The 19,632-nt window shown below is 45.4% G+C and overlaps 1 protein-coding gene across 2 annotated transcripts in view; it reads right to left on the bottom strand.

Moving 5' to 3' along the window:
* LOC309328111 (corticotropin-releasing factor receptor 1) overlaps positions 1 to 19,632 on the bottom strand; it is an 86,386-nt gene that overhangs the window by 46,594 nt on the left and 20,160 nt on the right. For both annotated transcript variants that reach the window (XM_081838063.1, XM_081838060.1), the window contains exon 2: positions 12,396 to 12,480. Coding sequence is in view for 1 of the 2 variants with exons in the window: in XM_081838060.1 (XP_081694186.1) it covers positions 12,396 to 12,480 (85 nt within the window). In the remaining variant the exon portion in view is untranslated. The remainder of the gene's footprint in view (positions 1 to 12,395; positions 12,481 to 19,632) is intronic.

The raw sequence follows: 19,632 nt of genomic DNA, 5'->3' as shown, positions 1-19,632 counted from the left end.
TCCTCAAAGAGAAGAGTGAGACAGTGGACAAGCTCCAGGAATACATTGCCATGGTCAAGAATAAATTCCAAAGAGCTCCAGCTGTGCTAATGAGCGACAATGGAGGTGAGTACTGCTCAAATGAAATGCAGGCTCTCCTGGCCAAGGAAGGAATTGCACATGTAACCACAATTCCTTACACACCACAGCAGAATGCCATAGCTGAGAGAAAGTTTAGGTCCATTATGGACATGACAAGGTGCATGCTAAAGGATGCATGTTTGCCACAGAAGCTGTGGGCCGAAGGAGTGTACACGTCGGTCTATTTGCAGAATAGACTGCCAACTAAAGGTGCAGAGCGCACACCATTTGAACTTTGGCATGGGAAAGCTCCCAATCTGTCGCACATACGTGTGTTTGGAAGTCCGTGTTACTTCCACGTGCCCAAGGAACACAGACACAAGCTTGACTCCAGGGCAAAAGCAGGTATCCTTGTGGGATACGCCTCTGGAGGCAAAGGATATAGAATTATGGACTTACAAACTGGTAAGACAAATGCATACCATGCGGTTTATGTTGATGAATATGGAAAGGTAGACACTAAGAACACTGTTGTGGATTCTTCAAATGAGTCAGAAAGGACTCAAGAGTTTGTATATTTCCCTTTTGAGACCCCACAAAGTACTAATCTGCCTTCGAGTGTTACAGCGCCCCCTACAGGCGACGCACCAGAAGACGCAGAGGACCAGAACCCTGGCGGCACCAGAGACGAAGATGAGGACTCAGATGGGGACATGCCTGCGTTGGAGGAGGATGAGGAAGCTGATGCGGTCGCAGAACCAGAGGTCAGGCGCTCGTCCAGAACCAACAAAGGTGTCCCACCATTACGGTTGTCCTACTTTGCAGGGTCGGCGTTTCCACAAGAACCTTCCACTTGGGAAGAGATACAGGAGATGCCAGCTGCAGAAGCCAGTCTCTGGAGGAAGGCCGCGCAGGAGGAGATGGATGCACTGCATCAGAACAAGACCTGGACACTCACTGAGCTGCCTCCCGGTAAGAAGGCCATTGGCAGTAAATGGGTTTTCAAGGTTAAGAAGGGGTCAGAAGGAGAAGTGCAGCGCTACAAAGCTAGACTTGTAGCACAGGGATTTTCACAGCGTTTTGGTGAAGACTATGATGAAGTTTTTGCACCAACCGTGAGGTACAGCAGCGTAAGAATGCTTTTGAGCATTGCAGCCTCCAAGAAAATGAGAGTGAAACACATAGACATTGCTACCGCTTTTCTACATGGGCAGATTTCTGAAGAAATTTATATGAAACAGCCCAAAGGTTTTGTAAAACCACATGAGGCACATTTAGTGTGCAAACTCCAGAAAGGACTTTATGGACTTAAACAGGCTGCTAGAGCCTGGAACCAGAAGTTGCATAAAATGCTGACGCAACTTGGGTACAAGCAAGGCGACGCTGACAAGTGCTTGTACAGTAAGTCAAATAATGGACAATTCTCATATATCTTAGCTTTTGTTGATGACCTGATTATTGCCACAGCAAGTGAGAAAGACTATACACAGATAGTAAAACACCTTAGCAAAGAGGTGGAGGTCAAGGAGCTAGGAGATGTCCAGTACTACCTCGGGATCCAGGTGGAAAGAGAAGAGGACGGCTCATTTCTTCTCAGCCAAAGACAGAAGATCCACGAGCTAATTGAGCACATGCAGATGCAAGACGCACATCCAGTCGCTACACCGATGGCTACTGACTTCCTGAAGAATCAGGAGGATTCGAAGCAGTTGCCAGACAACAATGACTACAGGTCGGCGATTGGGAAACTTTTGTATTTAGTTACCACATGTAGACCTGACTTAGCAAATGCTGTGGGGATTCTTAGCAGAAAAGTGAATTCTCCCACTGAGCATGATTGGGCAGGTGTAAAGAGGGTGGTGCGATATTTGAAGGGTACCATGAATTGTAAATTAAGGTTACCAGCCGTCAGAGACCCTAAGTTGGTTGGGTATACTGATGCGGATTGGGCTGGGGATAATGCTGATTATAAATCAACAAGTGGTCATGTTTTCATGTTTGGTGATGGACCTGTTTCATGGGGCAGTTATAAACAGAGCTGTGTAGCATTATCTTCCACAGAATCAGAATACGTTGCAGCAACAGAAGCCTGCAGAGAGATCGCCTGGCTTGATCAACTCATAAAGGACTTTGGGTTGGTGAGAAAAGGGCCTGTCAGCTTGCTAGAGGACAATCAAAGTTGCCTGAAGCTGACGCAGAGTGAGAAGTTCCTGGCCAGAACAAAACACATTGGGGTTAAATACCACTACATACGCCAGATGATCCAGGATGGACTTGTGGAACTATCCTACTGCAGCACCCAAGAGATGACTGCTGACATCCTGACGAAACCCCTACCAAGAGAGAGTTTCCAGAATCTACGTGTCAAGCTGGGACTCTGGGTGGTTGAATAAAGTTGTTTATGTTTTGTGTATGTTGTATTGCCTGAGAAGGGGTATGTGGGATGTAAACACAGGAGCAGTCAATGACAACATTCCTAGAGTGTACATGTTAGAACATGGGGAGGGATGTCTGTCCAGCAAGCAGGTAAACTTCCTGGGGACGGATTTCCTCCGCATGTGACCAGAGGTGGGTGTGGCCTCACCTGTGCAGGTAATGATAAAAGCACAGGGCAGGGAGCCACTCGCTCTCTTGCCTCTTGCCTCTTGCCTCTTGCCTCTCTGCCATCTTCATCTTCTGAAGGAGCAACATGCCCTCTTGGCTCCCAGCCAAGAGAGGACAGTACTATCTTGCTACAAGATAGATTCTAAGTGCATGTAACCTTTTTAAGCCTGCCTACCTTCTGGGATCATATTGTGAACAGAACGTGAGTAAACTCTTTTATACTTTTATAAAGACTGTGTCGTGTCTTGTATTTTAAGAGGGAACAAAGGGGAAATTACCAGAGTAATTATTATAGAGGTTCTAGCGAACCTGTGCAAGCGTTACCGTTGCGAACTTAAAGGGGAATGTCTATAAACTCTGCTGATATTTTGGGAACTTGTTAGTACAAGTTGGATAAGGATATAATTAGTCAATATATCCTCTCCTGCACCCCAGAACATTCCCACAGGCGCAGCACAAGATCCAGGTGTGCACGGACCATAAGAACCTGGAATACTGGAGGACGGCACGGGTCCTCAACCAGAGACAGGTGCGATGGGCTCAGGAGTTCTCCAAGTTCTTTTTTGAGATTCGGTATATGTACCCGGAGAGGAAAACGTCAGAGCAGACGCCCTCTCCCATAAGCCGGAGTACTTGGAAGGAGAGGGAGCGCCGGAAGTACGACATGTGATACCCGAGGACTGATGGGTGTGTGGGGGAGTGTTGGTAGGGAGACGAGAACTAGCAGGGTTGACGAGGGACGACGAGTGCGCCCAAACCAAAATCAGGGAGCTCAGAGACGCAGGAGAAAACCAGGGGGGTTTTGAGGAGAAAGAAGGGGCACTGTATTACAGGGGAGCATTGTACGTACCAGAGGGGGGCTTGAGGAGAAGAGTACTCAAACAACTACATGACAACCTGACGGCGGGGCATTTTGGTCAACACAAAACCATGTTACTTGTCACCAGGCAGTTCTGGTGGCCAAGAGTGAGGGAAGATGTACGGGAATACGTACGGGGGTGCGACCGCTGCCAGCGAGCTAAAGGGGAGAAGGCAGCACCCGCGGGGTTACTGGAACCCTTGCCCACTCCGGGAAGACCATGGGAGGTGGTATCCATAGATTTTATGACCGATTTGCCCAAGTCCAGGGGGAAAACAGCCGTCATGGTGGTAGTCGACTTGTTAACCAAAATGTGCCATTTCATTGCTTGCTCGCATGCAGTAACGGCAGAGGAAACAGCCAGGCCGTTTGTAGATCACATTTGTCGGTTGCATGGCGCCCCCTTGAGGGTTTTGTCCGACAGGGGAAGGCAATTTACTTCCAGGTTTTGGAGGAAGCTCATGAGCTTGCTGCAAGTCGAGGTGAGTTTCTCGACGGCCAGACACCCGGAGACCAACGGGCAAGCAGAAAGAGCGAATAGCATACTCCAACAGTACCTACGCTGCTATGTCGGCGAGAGGGAGAACGATTGGGTGGAAAAACTAGCGCTGGCCGAATTTGCTTACAATAATGCTGAAAATGTGTCCACGGGAATGAGTCCGTTCATGGCCAATTACGGGTGTCACCCCAGGGCCTTCCCAGGGGAGGGGGAGGAGAGGTGGAGTGTGCCGGCAGCAGAGCAGTTTGTGGAAGAAATGGAGGCCTTGCACCAACAACTTAAGATGAACCTGGAAAGGGCCAAGGAAGCATACAAGAGGCAGGCAGACAAGCACCATAGAGAAGAGGAGACCATAAGGGTTGGGGACCGGGTGTGGTTGTCTACCCAAGGGCTACCGTTCAAGGGAGGTTGTAAGAAATTACGGCCAAGGAGACTGGGACCTTTCGTGGTAACACAGCAGGTGAACCCTGTGGCCTTTAGGCTCAACTTGCCGACTAATATGAAACTGCACCCGGTGTTCCACAGGTCCTTACTCTCGCCATACCGGGAGGGAAGGGAATTTCCGGGGCAAGAGAGAGAGATCCTCATTCACCCACAGGTGGAGGAAAGGGAACTCAGCAGTCAAGCCGCGGAAATTCTCGATTCAAGGTGGAGGGGGAGACAGGTGGAATATTTGGTGGCTTGGGAGGGGGAGCCCGAGTCGGAAAACATGTGGGTTCCTGCAGAAACCATCAGGGATGAGTATCTGTGGGAGGAGTTTCACCGCAGGTTCCCAAGGAAGCCGAAACCACTAGAGAGGTTTTGGGAGGAGCAGTTTGGCACCACGGATGATGAAGAAGAGTTTAGGGGATATCCGGCCTCCGAAGAGGAGGGAGGTGAGGTATCAGAGGGAGAGGAATCGGACTGGGAAGATTGGCCAGCGGTAAGAGACAGCAGCAGGTGGAGAGCTATCTTTGAATCATCTGAGGAAGGGGATAGCTCTTTCCAGGGATTCCCCGCATCACCGTCAAAGGAACGGGCCAGGGGTGAGGAGGGCCCTGGGGGGGGGGAGGTGGATGTCAGGGAACTGCCATCAGAGCCAAGAATGGAGGTAAGGCTCCGCAATGACGCAGGAGAGGGAACCAGCAGGGGGAGAGAGAGCACTTCCTCTGGGGAAGGAAATCAGCGTGACACCGGGAAGAAAGGGAAGTCTGAGAGGGCTTCAGAGGGAGGGCTCCGAGACTCTTCCACCGAGACCAGCGGGGAGAGCACCGGACCTCCACTAGGGACGCCCACCCTGCGCAGAAAGCTTCTGCGCAGGGAGGCTAGGTGGAGACTTGGTGTCAAAGAACTTTTATGTTGGAAGAAGTTCAGGAAACGCCCACTGACGGATTCTGCCAGTGACTAGGACAGCCACGGAGTAAGGGCTGTCCAGCCAGGGAAAGGTTTAGCCGGACAACGCAGTCTGGAGCAGTTGCGGCTTACACACAAGCAACCCCAATTCCCATTACAGTTACTAGCCAACCATTTGTTACTAACGCTTCCGCTTCCACACAACAGTGCTAATGATGTTGGTCTATGTGGAGAGGTTGCTGACCATTGGCAGGCCAGAGGTAAATTATGTCTGGAGAAATGGGGGCAGGGAAAGGGTGACCTTATGGTTCTCCCTGCAGCCTCTTTCAAACGGGACTGACTCACCTACTGAAAATGCCAATACTTAATTTCAGGCAGCAGTTTTGCAAAGCCCTGTAAATGAGCAGCTTGGCAGAGACATCTATCATCCGCAATCCGTAAGGCCCATCCATCAACCCCAAAGCAAGCCCACGATTCCTCGGCCAGTGGCAGCATTTGGCCAGGTGTTTTGCAAGCACACATCCTCCTCTCCCTCTGTCTCTCCTCGCCAGCACTGGTCTTTCTACTGAACTGGCCTAAGGAGGCTGCATACCTGTAATGCCCCTGGTTGGTCTTCAGCTCAGTTTTGCTCACAGCAGACTCACAAGAATTAGGAGGACTAAGTTAGGTCCATTCGCTTCATTGAGTTTATTCTGAGAAAAATGTAGTTGGCTGCCACTATCCGGAGTTTTATCCTCCCTCGCCCTCCCTGCCCAACCCACATCCTCATAGATAAGTGAGTAAAATGGATCTGAAACCAATGAGGAAAAGCAAGAAAACGTTTGTGCATATTTTGTTGCGTGTATTGGAACCTGTATCCACAGAGGGCCTAGGAATCCCAGGATAGACTGTAGCTTGTTGTTAAGACACCTGCTTTGCATGCAGAAGGTCTCATCTTCAATCCACTGGTGTTCCCAGGTAGAGTGGGGGAAAGTGCCAGCCAGAAACCCTGGAGACCTGCTGCCAGCCAGTGCAGGTAACATTGTGCTAAAGGGATGCATGACTCTAACTCATTCTAAGCTAGCTTCCTGTGTTTGTTAGTTATTCCATTTATATACCACTTTTATCTCCCAAGGATCTCAAGGTGGTGTATGTGGTTCTTCATCCTCACATCAACCTTGTGAGGTAGGTTAGGCTAAGAGATGGTGGGCTGGCCGAAGGTCACCCAGCGAGTTTCATGGCCAAGTGGGGATTCAAACCCTGGGACTCCCAGGTCCAAGCCCAACACTCTAACCATTACACCACACTGGCTCGGTGTTCTTCACATTCTGAAAAATGACCCCTGGCCGCAATGCTGGCTCCAAAAATCTGGGGATCCTTCGGCAAGATGCATTCAACCTGTATTAGGTGATGCTTGAAAACTGTGGGTTTAAATACTGCCTTTGGGTGGAGAGCATTTGATCCACCTGCTCCATTTCCTTCCCTACCCAGATGCCTTTGCCCCTCTGCATACCGGGACAGAGAACCATTGAAGCAGAAGCAATAGAGTGACCAGTAATGCATAGCCAAAGAAGGAGGTCTTTTATCACCCCCCCTCCCATAATGATGGGGGGAGAGGGGAAAGAGGCCACCAATTTGCATTTAATTTGCACATGAGAATTCATATGCGTAGATGGGAGATTTAGAAATAATTGCTATAATTTCAGTAGAAATGCAATACATCTCACCGTAACGGCGAAGACACCAGGCGACTTGGTTGCAGGCAGCAGCTGCTGCCAGCTTCTGATGGGCAACTTCAAGGCTCCTGCTTTCCCTTTTTCTAGTTCCTTATCTTCAAACTGACTGGACAGTCCTCAAGCAGAGGGCACCATCAAACATTTATTTTACCTGTGATGGATTTCCACATGAGGCCTCCAGGAGGAAAGGAGAGAGCGCTGAGCCACAGCTGCAAATCCGATAAAAGGCCAGTTATAACGGAGGGTGTCTGGGATGCGGGAGACGCAGTGGGTTAAACCACAGAGCCAATCAGAAGGTTGGCGGTTCGAATCCCCGCGACAGGGTGAGTTCCCGTTGCGCGGTCCCTGCTCCTGCCCACCTAGCAGTTCAAAAGCACATCAAAGTGCAAATAGATAAATAGGTACCGCTCTGGTGGGAAGGTAAATGGCATTTCCATGTGCTGCTCTGGTTTGCCAGAAGCGGCTTAGTCATGCTGGCCACATGACCCAGAAGCTGTACACCGGCTCTTTCGGCCAATAAAGCAAGATGAGTGCCGCAACCCCAGAGTCGGTCACAACTGGACCTAATGGTCAGGGGTCCCTTTACCTTTACCTTTTAATGGAGGGTGTCATGTACTTATCAAAGGAGCCCTGACAGATGAATAAGGCCCTGGGGAGGAGCAACTAGCCAAACAGGTGTCGCTTTCTGTCTCCTGCCTAGCCTAGAACACTCTCCATTCCCTTTACACTTAACCCATGACCCAAATCAGAAACTCTTCATGCGAGCGTGCTTTATAAAATTACTCAGTATGATTTAATGACTTGGCAGATGCAATCCACACGAAGGAGTAGCTGCGGCAAAGCGTGCTCCTTAATTAGGCAGGAAATTAACTTGCAAGTTAATTAATATGAATTTAATGAATGCCATTTACACCGGGCATTTCTGGCTTGGGTGGAGGAGAGTCTTGACTAGTATGATTCTAAGCCCAGTGTTGTCAAACACAAGCTGGAGAAGGGAGTTTATCCATACTGTGTCCTCCGGGTCTCCTACCCCACTGCACACAAATCACTGAACTATCCGCAGGGCTAGGAAGCATAACAGTGGCTCCTGCCTCACTCATGAGTCAATATCAGCCTCATTCCCCATTCTTTAGGCGATTAGAACCTAATCAGGACTGGGATGCAGGGGCGGAAGAAGGGGTGTGTGGAAGGGGGTGTCGCCCTGGGTGTCACCACTGAGGGGGGTGACAAAATGCTGGGCAGCACTCACTGTGGGGCCTGCAGTGCACCCGAGCCACGCGTCTCACAAATGGTCTGCCTGCTGCCTCCCCCCCCCCCCAGCTGTAGGGCGGCTGAATGGGAGGAGGCAGGCAGACGCCTCAGAGGCCCCACGGAGCGTCGTGCCCTGGCTCGCCCCGCCCCGCGGGCCACTGGCCTTGGCCCCGGGAGCAGGGCACGTGCGCCACCCTAGGCACACAATCGGCTTGCTCTGCCGCTGCTGGGATGAACCTTTTTCAGTTTGAGGGTGACATTCCAGGAACCTATAGTTGGAAAAGTTTCAGGAAAGGAGCATTTGAGGATTGAAATAATGTTTGTTTCTAGAAAGTGGCTTTGTTGGCTTTCATATTGGATCAAACTGCAGGAGGCAGTGGAAGACAGGAGTGCCTGACATGCTCTCGTCCATGGGGTCATGAAGAGTTGGACACGACGAAACGACTAAACAACAACAGAGTGAATATTGTTCCGTTTACAGCGAACAGATGAAGAATTGGAACTTCTTTATTTTCTGAATCTTATTTTTCTATCTTTCTCTCTTAACCTCTCTCTCTCTCTCTCTCTCTCTCTCTCTCTCTCTCCCTCCCTCCCTCCCTCCCATTTTTGTGTTTTTATTGTATCTAGATCAAAATCTTGGTTTGGGTTTTTTAAAAAAAATAAAAAGGGAAAAGATATTAAGTTTTGCATTTTTCTCCATAAACCTTAAGAAAATATTTTTTTAAAAATAAATGAAGGGGACAACCAAAGTGATCAAGGGGTGGAGCGACTCCTTTTTGGAGAAGGTTTGCAGTGTTTGTGACTTTTTAGTTTACAGAGAAGGCAGGGAAGAAGTGACATGATAGAAATTTGTAAAATTTACGCGTGGAATGGAGCAAGTAGACAGAGAAGAGATTTTTCTCTCTCTCCCGTAACACCAGAAATCATGGACATCCAATGAAGCTGAATGTTGGAATATGCAGCTTATTATGTATTCAGTGGTCTGTGTTTGCCTGAGCTTGAGTCTGGACTAAGGAATCGGAGCCCCTGTGTTCTGATTTGATACATGATATCCAATCCCAGAACATTTCAAGACTTGGGCCTCTGCCATTGGCCCTTAAACACTAAGTTATGATTCGCAGCTTGGACGTTTAGACAGCCAATCGCGTTGGGAGTGGGAGTGGCCCAGGCCTTCAGAAATGTATATAAGCAGTTGCTTTGCCCCGGTTGTCCAGTTCTGTTAGTTCAGTAAAAGTTCTTGCTGTTATCACTGTGTCTTGCCTCGTGGGAACCCACCTACACTTCACAGCTGCCCCAACCTTAGCGTTATCACCACCACACTGTAGCCAACTCAGCTATCCAGGCTCTAGATGGCCCCCAACTTAGACGGCTTTAAAAAAACAGGATCTAGAAGGTTTTAATAATGTCTTTGGGTGGCATGCATATTTGTGGTATGATAAGGTCAAAGCACATAAAGCCTTTAAAAACCATATTGTCAGGAAAGCACGGGTTAATGTATGGATAAGATATAAGTACCTGCTTGAAAATAAAACTCCAGGGTGGTTGTCACCAATGGAAGCAAAAGCTCTGAAAAAACTCAATATGGAGGCAAACTGGCCAAAATATTGGGAAATTTTGGAACAAGAAGGAGACAGATTAAAACTGCAGAGTTTTGACAAATTAAAAAACAAAGTACGAGACTGGCTTCATTACTATCAAATAAGGGAGGTTTTTAATTTGGATAAGAAAATTGGTTTTCAGGTGGAAAAATCAAAACTGGAAACAGAATTGTTAGATCCTAAAACTAAGAATTTGTCAAGAATGTATAACTTGCTGTTGAAATGGAATACACAGGATGAAACGGTTAAATCTGCTATGATTAAATGGGCACAAGATGTTGGACATAACATTATGATGGCTGACTGGGAACAGTTATGGACCACTGGCATGAAGTTTATGGCATGTAATGCCTTAAGAGAGAATATAATGAAAATGATGTACAGGTGGTACATGACACCAGTCAAAATTGCAAAAATTTATCATCTGCCCGATAACAAATGTTGGAAATGTAAAGAGATTGAAGGTACATTTTTTCACCTTTGGTGGACGTGCCCAAAGATTAAGACCTTTTGGGAGATGATCTATAATGAAATGAAAAAGGTATTTAAATATACCTTCCAGAAGAAACCAGAGGCCTTTCTCTTGGGCATGGTCGGCCAATTGGTGTTAAAGGAGGATAGAACTTTCTTTATGTACGCCACAACAGCAGCAAGAATACTTATCGCAAAGTATTGGAAAACACAAGATCTACCCACCCGGGAAGAATGGCAGACGAAGGTGATGGACTATATGGAACTGGCTGAGATGACTAGCAGAATCCGAGACCAAGGAGAAGAGTCGGTGGAAGAAGATTGGAAAAAAATTAAAGTTTATCTTCAGAAATATTGTAAAATTAAGGAATGTTAGAAAGATGTTGGAAGAGAATTATCTGGTTTTAGCAGAAAAGATATAAAGGATTAAGTAAAAATAATTTGGTGAAAGAAGAGAATGTAAAATCACAATATATTAAGATAAACTATTAAGATAAAAACAAAGCTGGAAAGGATTTGCTGAAATATCTAACTGAATTAGAATACAAAAATGGGAGGTGTGAGGAGGTCAAGGAAGTAAGTGAATGAAAGCAAATGATGTAAAGGTTGGATTTGTTTTTTTTTTCTTTTTTCAATTGTCTGTATTTTTTCTGTCCTTTCTATTTTTCTTTTTTTCTTTTTCTTTTTTCTCTTTGTAATCTTTAAAATATGAATAAATATCATTTTAAAAAATAAAATAAAAAAACATTGGACATATTTGTGGAGGAGTCTAACAATGGCTACTAGCCATGATGGCTATGCTCTGACTCCACAGCTGCAGGCAATAATGCTTCCAAATACCAGTTGCTGGAGATCACAGGGTGGAAGATTGCTGTGATTCAGGTCCTGCTCGAGGGCTTCCCCTACTTCTTGCAATCTCCCCTCTCCATCCATGAAAGCAGGAGGCATCATCAAAGCTCAAGAACACAGTCCAGCCAGGCAAAAACTGAAGGGGAAGCAGGGGGAGAGCAGGGAGAGTTCCAGGGGCTGCATAGAGAGGCGTGGGCTTGATCTACACTGACCTGTTTAACGTTATTAGAATGGTATTGGATATATCGTTCTAAAACATCACAGGGCATACTTGGGGGGGGGAGTGTTTCTTATCTCTGTCAGAATGCGGTTTCCCTACTGCTAGTTGCTGGTTGTTCTGCAGCAAAGGTGTCACATTTTAGTAATGCATAATGAACGTTAAAAGTAGAATGTCATGCGGGCATATGGTTATCAAAACCATTCCTTAACCCTTCCTTAACATTAAAAACATAGCATTGTTATCAATTTACGATGGGGTGGAAGGTTCACAGGCTATGAAGGACTTGCTCATAAATTTATTGACAGCTGCACGTATTATTGTAGCTAGGAAGTGGCAGGGGCAAGCAGAATACAAAATGGAAGAATGGTATAAAGAGGTGTAGGGTATAGCAATTGATGATAAATTAACATATGCCATTAAGGTAAGACGGGGAATATGCAGGAGAAATTATTTTGAGGAGATATGGAGGGTGTTTGTAGAATTTGTACCGTTAAAACGGAAAGGGGTCAATCCATCGCGAGAGGTGTTGAAATTTTGGGAGGTTGGATAGTTACAAGGGAAGGGTCTCAGTGGTGGGGTGCGCGTTTTTATTCTTATTTATTTATAATTATTACTTTGTCAAAATAAAATTAAAAATTAAAGAAGAAGAAGAAGAAGAAGAAGAAAACATTAAAAACCATGAGTGTAGATCTGTCGGTCATGGCCTCTTGGCCTGAAATTTCCTACCATTGGTCTTAAAGAGCCAGGTTACCCACTGCCAACCAGAACCTGACATTTACTGAACTCAGGCCACTGGGCACAAACCTTAGTCTCAAAACACAGAGATCAACCTTGTAGTCTCAAAATCTTGGTGAGTGCTTGCATTTTCCCTGTCCGCGAAGCAGGATAGTGTAATGGTTTTCCGGCGACAAGAACCAAATAGCAGGAGCCCACTTACCAGTGATGTTGGTGGCCAGAGAAAGATTCTCACAGTGTTCATCCTGGATGGAAGCTGCGGCAAGGTTGATCCAGAAGAGAATAACCTGTGTGAGAAGGAGAGGCAAATGCCGTGAGGCTGCAGGGGTGGAAATGGTCTCTATACCCTTCCATTCTCTGTCCAATTCCCTCTCTCAATTGACAGTTTGGGGGCAAGGTCCTCCAGAGGAGAGGCAGTCTCCTTTGCCAGATCTAGTCTATTGAAGGGTTCTGTAAGTTGTTAATTGACTCATTAGTATGCTCAAATCTTTGATGTGCTTTAATTGAATTGCTAACCTGAATTGTCATGTTGTAGCGGTATTAAAAATGTTATTGTGGATTATCTGCTATTTTCTGTGAACTGCTCTGGGTGCAATAGATTGGAACCAGAGTAAGGCTGCAATTCCTATACCAAGTTACCTGTGAGCAAGTCCCATAGAAGTCAGTGGAGCACACTTTGGAGTAATCATGTATACGACTGCGCTGTTAGCTAGTTGTACTTTGCTCCCTTTGGAATCAATGGGTCTTAAAATTAAGTCATGACTAGCTTGTTGAGTTGATTGCACTGAAGTGCGACTAACTTAATTTGGAGCCAATCCAATGCACTTGTAGAAAATGTGGCTTACAGATAACTGGACTGGACTGGACTGGACTGGACGACCTCTGAGGCTGCTTCCAACTCTTAAAATTCAGTAATGTTATGAGTCTATGGCAGCTCATTCTGAAAGACTGAGTGGAGTGTAGGAATGACTGCAGCAATGTGGTTTTTTCACTCCACCAGCACAAACTTTGGAGAGCAGAACTGTGAGAAAAACTGAAACAAATATCCACAAATGTTCAAAACTGGCAAAAAGGAGAGCTTGTAATTTAAACACTGAATGGTGACTTTAAAAAAAACAAATGAGCTAACGTTTCCGAAGGTACTAAATTTGCTTCATATATATTGGCATATTTTAATTGCTTTGGCAGGCCCCACTTTACAAGGAAAGCTCATGTAAATGTCCAATATTCTGTTATACCTGGGACATATTTGATCATTCAGAGTATTTTCAGCATGGGAATTCCTCTATCCATTTTCCTTCATCACCCACTGATCGCCTGTAAAGTGCCATCTCCCCCCTCGATAAATATTCCTTTTCAAACTGCAGTGAGGTTCACAAGCAGTGTGAGATGATGATAGCAGCCTGCTGTAAGTAGGGTTGCCAAGTCTGCTGGATTCTGGGCGGAGAAATCTTTCCATCCTTTTCTTCGCTCCTGTTTATAGCGCATCGTATTAAAAAATAAAAATGAAAGCACTGTCCTCTGATAGTGTAATTACCTGCTTGTGGAGTGAGCAGGCACCTATATTGCTCAGGGTAAACCTTAACATATGAAAGGCAAATGTGAAGGAGGATGCCTTCCTTCAGCCTAAGTAACACATGCAGATATATGCTGATGAGAAAGGGTACACTGTTGGTCCAGACATTTCAGTGTCTGCAACAAGATGTGATTGCTGTGTCAGGAAGTGCCCTGACAGCTCTGGAGAAGGAAGATGGATGGGGTTGCAGCTTCGGAAGAATTCGCCAACAGGGCTCTGGACACTCTTGTTACAAGATAATTGCCGCACTTTATTGGGCAAATAATTCTTCCTGCTGTTTACAGCCAAACAGAACAATGTCTCTGGGAGAGAGGGGGAGAGATGCTTTAAATTAAAAAGGCAGAATTTGATTTCTAAAAGGAAAGATGTCACAGCTCAAGACACTCTGAAATGCATGCCCTCTGACCAGAGACCCTCTCTTGTAATCTCTGTGGTCTATGCAGCTACATTCGGACTGCACAATAAATAATAAATAATAATAATAATAATAATAATAATAATAATAATAATAATAGTAATTTTTATTTATACCCCGCCCTTCCCGGTTCAAAAACCGGGCTCAGGGTGGCTAACAACAAATTTAAAACACTTAATTGTAAAAGCAGCATAAAATACAGTATAAAAACATGAATAACAATAAAATTCAAAATTCAGAAATCAATTTAGGGGAAATAAACATTAGGTAATCACCAGGGCTAGCTGGCTGAATTGGTCCTACTTGGGCCAGCGAGGAGGCCAGGGGAGAGTTAACTGTGGGGTCTCAGAGCAGGTAACAATAAACCATGGTTTAGCCTTGGAGTGTATTAAATAGTAATAATGAAAATGGAGAGACTGAGCACATAATGCCTGTGTTTAGATGTCAGGATAAACTATGGGTTTAAACATGCTTTGGCCCAGGAGTATGTGAAACAGTAACAAAGAAAAAGAGGATATCTGAGCATATACAGGCTGTGTTTGGGCACCACAGTGAACTACGGTGCAGTGTGATGGAAACATGCCTAGCTCCTCTCAGCCTCATGTACTCCCCCTCCTCTTTTAGCATGGCCACAGGGAGAAGTTTGGAATCTTTTGCTTCCATTTCCCATTAACTGAACCCAGCACATTGTGTTTGATCTTAACTATGGTTTGTTTGAAAGAAGCCAACTTCCAACCATGGTTATTGAATCCATTTTTATAAAAAACAACAACAACCCATAGTCAACATTAACCATATTTAGGATTCAGACTAATCCAAAACTTTACTGAACTGAAATCAGAAGTGAAAGCTTCCGATCTACACCTTGCGGGGCGCATACAAGCATAGGAAGGAGCCTAGTTAATTCCCATTACAGCAAACTATCATTAACTATGATGTCCAAATACAGCCTCCGTGAGCTCATCATCCTTCTCCTTATTGCTATTTCACATGCTCCAGGGCTGGAGTGAAGCCCCAGCTCAAATGAAACCCAAGAATGAAGATTTACGTATTCTGGAGGTGAAACAACTGAAGAAGACAAGGCAAAGATGGGTTAAATTATCTTGTTGAACCCTACTTGTATCCTCTGCACTTTTTCATCTGACAGAACCACTAATGGATAATCATGAGAGTTTGATTGAATAAATGTGAGCACATGAATGGCAAGCTGATTTCTTTGGAGTGTCATCCATATGCCACACAAAGTGTAGGATAAATCTGAAAAGTTATTAACTCATTTGAGCAATTTGGAAACAAAAAAGAACACCACCCCAGGACCTATTCTTCACTGATCCATGGCTCAGTTAGTTCTTATTCATGATGAGCTTCCCCTGAATGCTAATTTCTTTAAAATGGCCTTTGCAGTAGAGTACCTTCTGCTCTTATGAACAGGGATTAAAAGTGATGGGCTTGTTTAGGAAAAGGAATCAGCAAGCTTTGAAGAAGGCTGGTGGCAGGTCACCTAATACAGCTGACAAATTGGCCTTTAATGCTTAATTAAAAGGGAGGAGGGAACCCAACATGGCAATACCAAGAATTGCTGCCAGGGTACCTTAGTTCATTTCCAGACAACCTGTTTATTATGCATTATTCTTTGTTTGTGGAGAGGTTATACGTCATCACATCAAACATTTTTATCTCCACACTTTCAAGTGCATTTCCCCGTCACTTTCCTTACAGTTAAAAAAAGAGAGGAAAGAAAGTCAGATTTCTCTGGGTAGGCAGGTTCTCCAGGAACACAAAATCATATTTAATTGTACAACCTGAAATTCCCTGGAAGTAGTCTTGGGAGAGCATGGTGGCAGATTTCAGAAACACTCAAGCCTTTAGGGGAAAGCCAGCTCCCTTTCTGCTTTTAGAAGGAAAGTTGGTGTTATAAGTTGTACACACTCGATGAGGTCAGGGAATGGGTCTGATTCTCCCTCTCTATGGGATCCTTTAAGCTGAAAGGGCTCTGTGCCTTCACAGCCCCTTTGGGGTGATTAAATGGGATTACAGGGGAAGCACATTCTCCCCTGAAATTTAACCTCCAAAGAGAACTACTAATTCATGTTCTAAAGGAGCCTGGAGGGGGAATTACGGTAAGTTTGGTGGATGCAGTGCCCAACCTGGTGATAGTCAGAGTTGTTTGACAGTGGAACAGACTGAGAAGTGGTGGACTGTCCTTCCTTCAAGATTTTTAAGCAGATGTTGGCCATCTGTCATGGATGCTTTAGTTGAGATTCCTGCATTGCAGGGGGTTGGACTAGATGACCCTCGGGGTCCCTTCCAACCCTACAATTCTATTATTCACATACCCAAACTGATGATTTAAGTGCACTATGTAGACATCTTCTAATAACGAAAGGGTTAAATCTGGATCTGAATCAAATATGCTTTCAGAACTCTTCCTTTCGAAATTTCAAGGTCAAATATTCACCATCTGTTGTATGATTATTTGAATATTTGCTGGATATATACACTGCTTATGTGCTATCTTTTACAAGCAATGCTTTTTGTTCTGTATTTGATACTTGGCAATATATGACAGTTGACATGTAATGGCAGTTAGTATTTGTCAGTATTTGGTAGTAGCCATTGATGATGATGAAGATGATGATTTTATTTATACCCCACCTATCTGGCTGGGTTTCCCCAGCCACCCTGCAGCTGCTCTGGGCACAGAATTGACCTGCACCTCCATGGACATCTGTGAGTCCGAAATGACTCGCAGGCTGTGCACCTGGTCCTTCAGGGGCACAGTTACCCCATTCAGGATGAGGGAGTCCCCCATGCCTGCCTGCCACCTGTTTCCCCAAAACAGTACTTCTGTCTTGTCAGGATTCAACCTCAATCTGTTAGCTGCCATCCATCCTCCAACTGCCTCCAGATACTTACACAGGACTTTCACTGCCTTCACAGGTTCAGATTTGAAGGAGAGGTAGAGCTGGGTATCATCTGCATACTGGTGAACACCCAGCTCAAACCCCCTGATGATCTCTCCCAGCGGCTTCATACAGATGTTAAAAAGCATGGGGGAGAGAACAGAGCCCTGAGGCACCCCACAAGTGAGAGCCCAGGGGTCTGAACACTCACCCCTTAACACCATTTTCTGGACATGGCCCAGGAGGAAGGAATGGAACCACTGTATAACAGTGCCCCCAGCTCCCAATTCCTCTAGATGGACCTGAAGGATGTCATAATCAATGGTGTCAAAGGCTGCTGAGAGATCCAGCAGGGCCAGAACACAGCTTTTACCTCAGTCCCTGGCCCACTGGAGATCATCAGCTAGAGTGACCAAAACAGTCTCAGTCCCATGATGAGGCCTGAATCCTGATTGGAAGGGAGCCAAGTGGTCTGCATCCTCCAAGCATGCCTGGAGTTGTTCAGTTGCTACCCGCTCAATCACCTTGCCCAAGAATGGAAGACTTGAGACTGGGCAATAGTTGGACATATTGGCCGGGTCCAAAGATGGTTTTTTAAGAAGTGATTTAATAACCACTTCTTTAAGCAGGTCTAGGAAGACTCCCTCACAGAGGGAGGCATTTACCACCCCGCGGAGCCTATCGCCCAGCCCTTCCTGGCTCACTTTTATGGGCCAGGATGGGCAAGGAACAAGAAGACAGGTGGTCTGTTTCACTCGTCCAAGCAGCCTGTCCATATCCTCAGAGGTAACAGATTGGAATTGATCCCATGCAACTTGACCAGACAGGACTCTAGCACTCTCCTGCCCTGGCCCCACTACCACGGTGGAATCTACCTCTTTCCGAATCTGAGCAACTTTATCTGCAAAAAAACTTTGCAAAATCATTGCAGGAGATCTTGGGGTCCTTACAAGATCCTGATAGTGAAGGTGGTTTTCTGTTAGATTGCGGACCATCTGAAAGACCACTTGCTGTTTTCTGCAGATGCAATAGAGGTGGCAAATAAGGTCCTCTTCTCTGTCGCTATCACCACGTGGTAGGCTCGACATTGAGCTCTAACCCATTTTCAGTCTGATTCAGAATGAGTTTTCCTTCACCGGTGCTCTAACCGTCTCAGCGATTGTTTCATCGCCCTCAGCTCTGGGAAAACCATGCAATCAGAGAGGACGCTTCAGAGCCAGACAGCCAATAGCCCTGGTTAACTCTGCATTCCAGCAGGCCACCAGAGAATCTGGTGCTTGTCTTTGCACTTTATATTAAACACATGGCTGCCAGCAAAACTATGACAAAAGTTCATTTAGCTCTCCCTCATTGATGTCTGGTACAGGAATGGCTAACATTTTCTGCCTTGGGCCACATTTGATGATTAACCACCCTCTGGGGGATCATGGCAACAGTGGGTGTGGTCAAAGCATATGCACGCATGCACACACAATGTATACAGATATACAGACCACATACACACCTAATACATATACAGCTAGGGATGGGGCAGAAATTTAATTCAGTTCGCATTTAAATGCGAACCTACCTAATCTGCACTTTCCCAAGTAGACAAGAACCATCCATTGAAATTCACACTTCTTGAAATTTTGCAGTGCAGTTCTCTGGCCAAGCAGTGTGTACAAATAAAGCATATACCAAAGTGTGCAGAAAAATGCACATAGTAGTGAAAATAGCATACATTAGAGGAAACTGCTTTGCAAAAATGAGTATATTAGGCAAAATTGCATTCAAACAACTGTACATTAGGAAAACAAAGACTAAACACTGATAAATCTTCAAGAGGTTTTTTTAAAAATAAAATTGCAACCTGATGAGGAAATGTGGAAGACTGAATTTAAGATTAGAAATATGAGAAATTGAAAGTGACACATTTGGCTTTCCCTATATTCAGAAAACACTCTCAGCAGCCACATATTTATTGTACCATCTACACTGGCCCATAGTTGTACACAACAAATGCTTATTTAGTTAATTATCTGCTTAAAAATCAACATGTCACTACTGTTGGAATAAATGAACACGAGAAAGGGTTGATTTCATTCATGAGCTGAAAATAACTCAGTGGATGAGCTAATCACAGGTGCAAGGTCAGCCAAACCAGTTGCTATGTCAAAGGCCGAGTACCCTGACTATATCTGTGATTAATGTATGTCTGTGAGTTGTCATTCTGTTGGTGTTAATGTATGTCAACTCCGTCAGTTTGTCTGTGAGTTGTCAGTCTGTTGGTATTACCTGTCCATGTTACATCTTGAATTACTGCAGTTTATTTGGAGCAACGGAGATACTTTGCACATGTAAGTATCTGTATATGTCTGTATCTATGTCCAGAACTGTTTTACTGAGCCTTATCTTCTACCACATTAATTTGGACCTTAAGCTGCCTCCTTGTGGTGAATGGTACTGGGAGCAAGTGTGCGGGTATATCACCTGAAATTCCAAACAACTATCTCAGGTACCATAGGCACGCCGCTTCTTTAAAGCACATTCTTTCCCTCATAGA

The sequence above is a fragment of the Podarcis erhardii genome (genome assembly GCF_964252035.2).
Source record: "Podarcis erhardii genome assembly, chromosome: 13".
Classification (NCBI taxonomy): Eukaryota; Metazoa; Chordata; class Lepidosauria; order Squamata; family Lacertidae; genus Podarcis; species Podarcis erhardii.
Note: the sequence above shows the minus strand (reverse complement) of the source record. Positions and strands in the feature narration are given on the sequence as shown.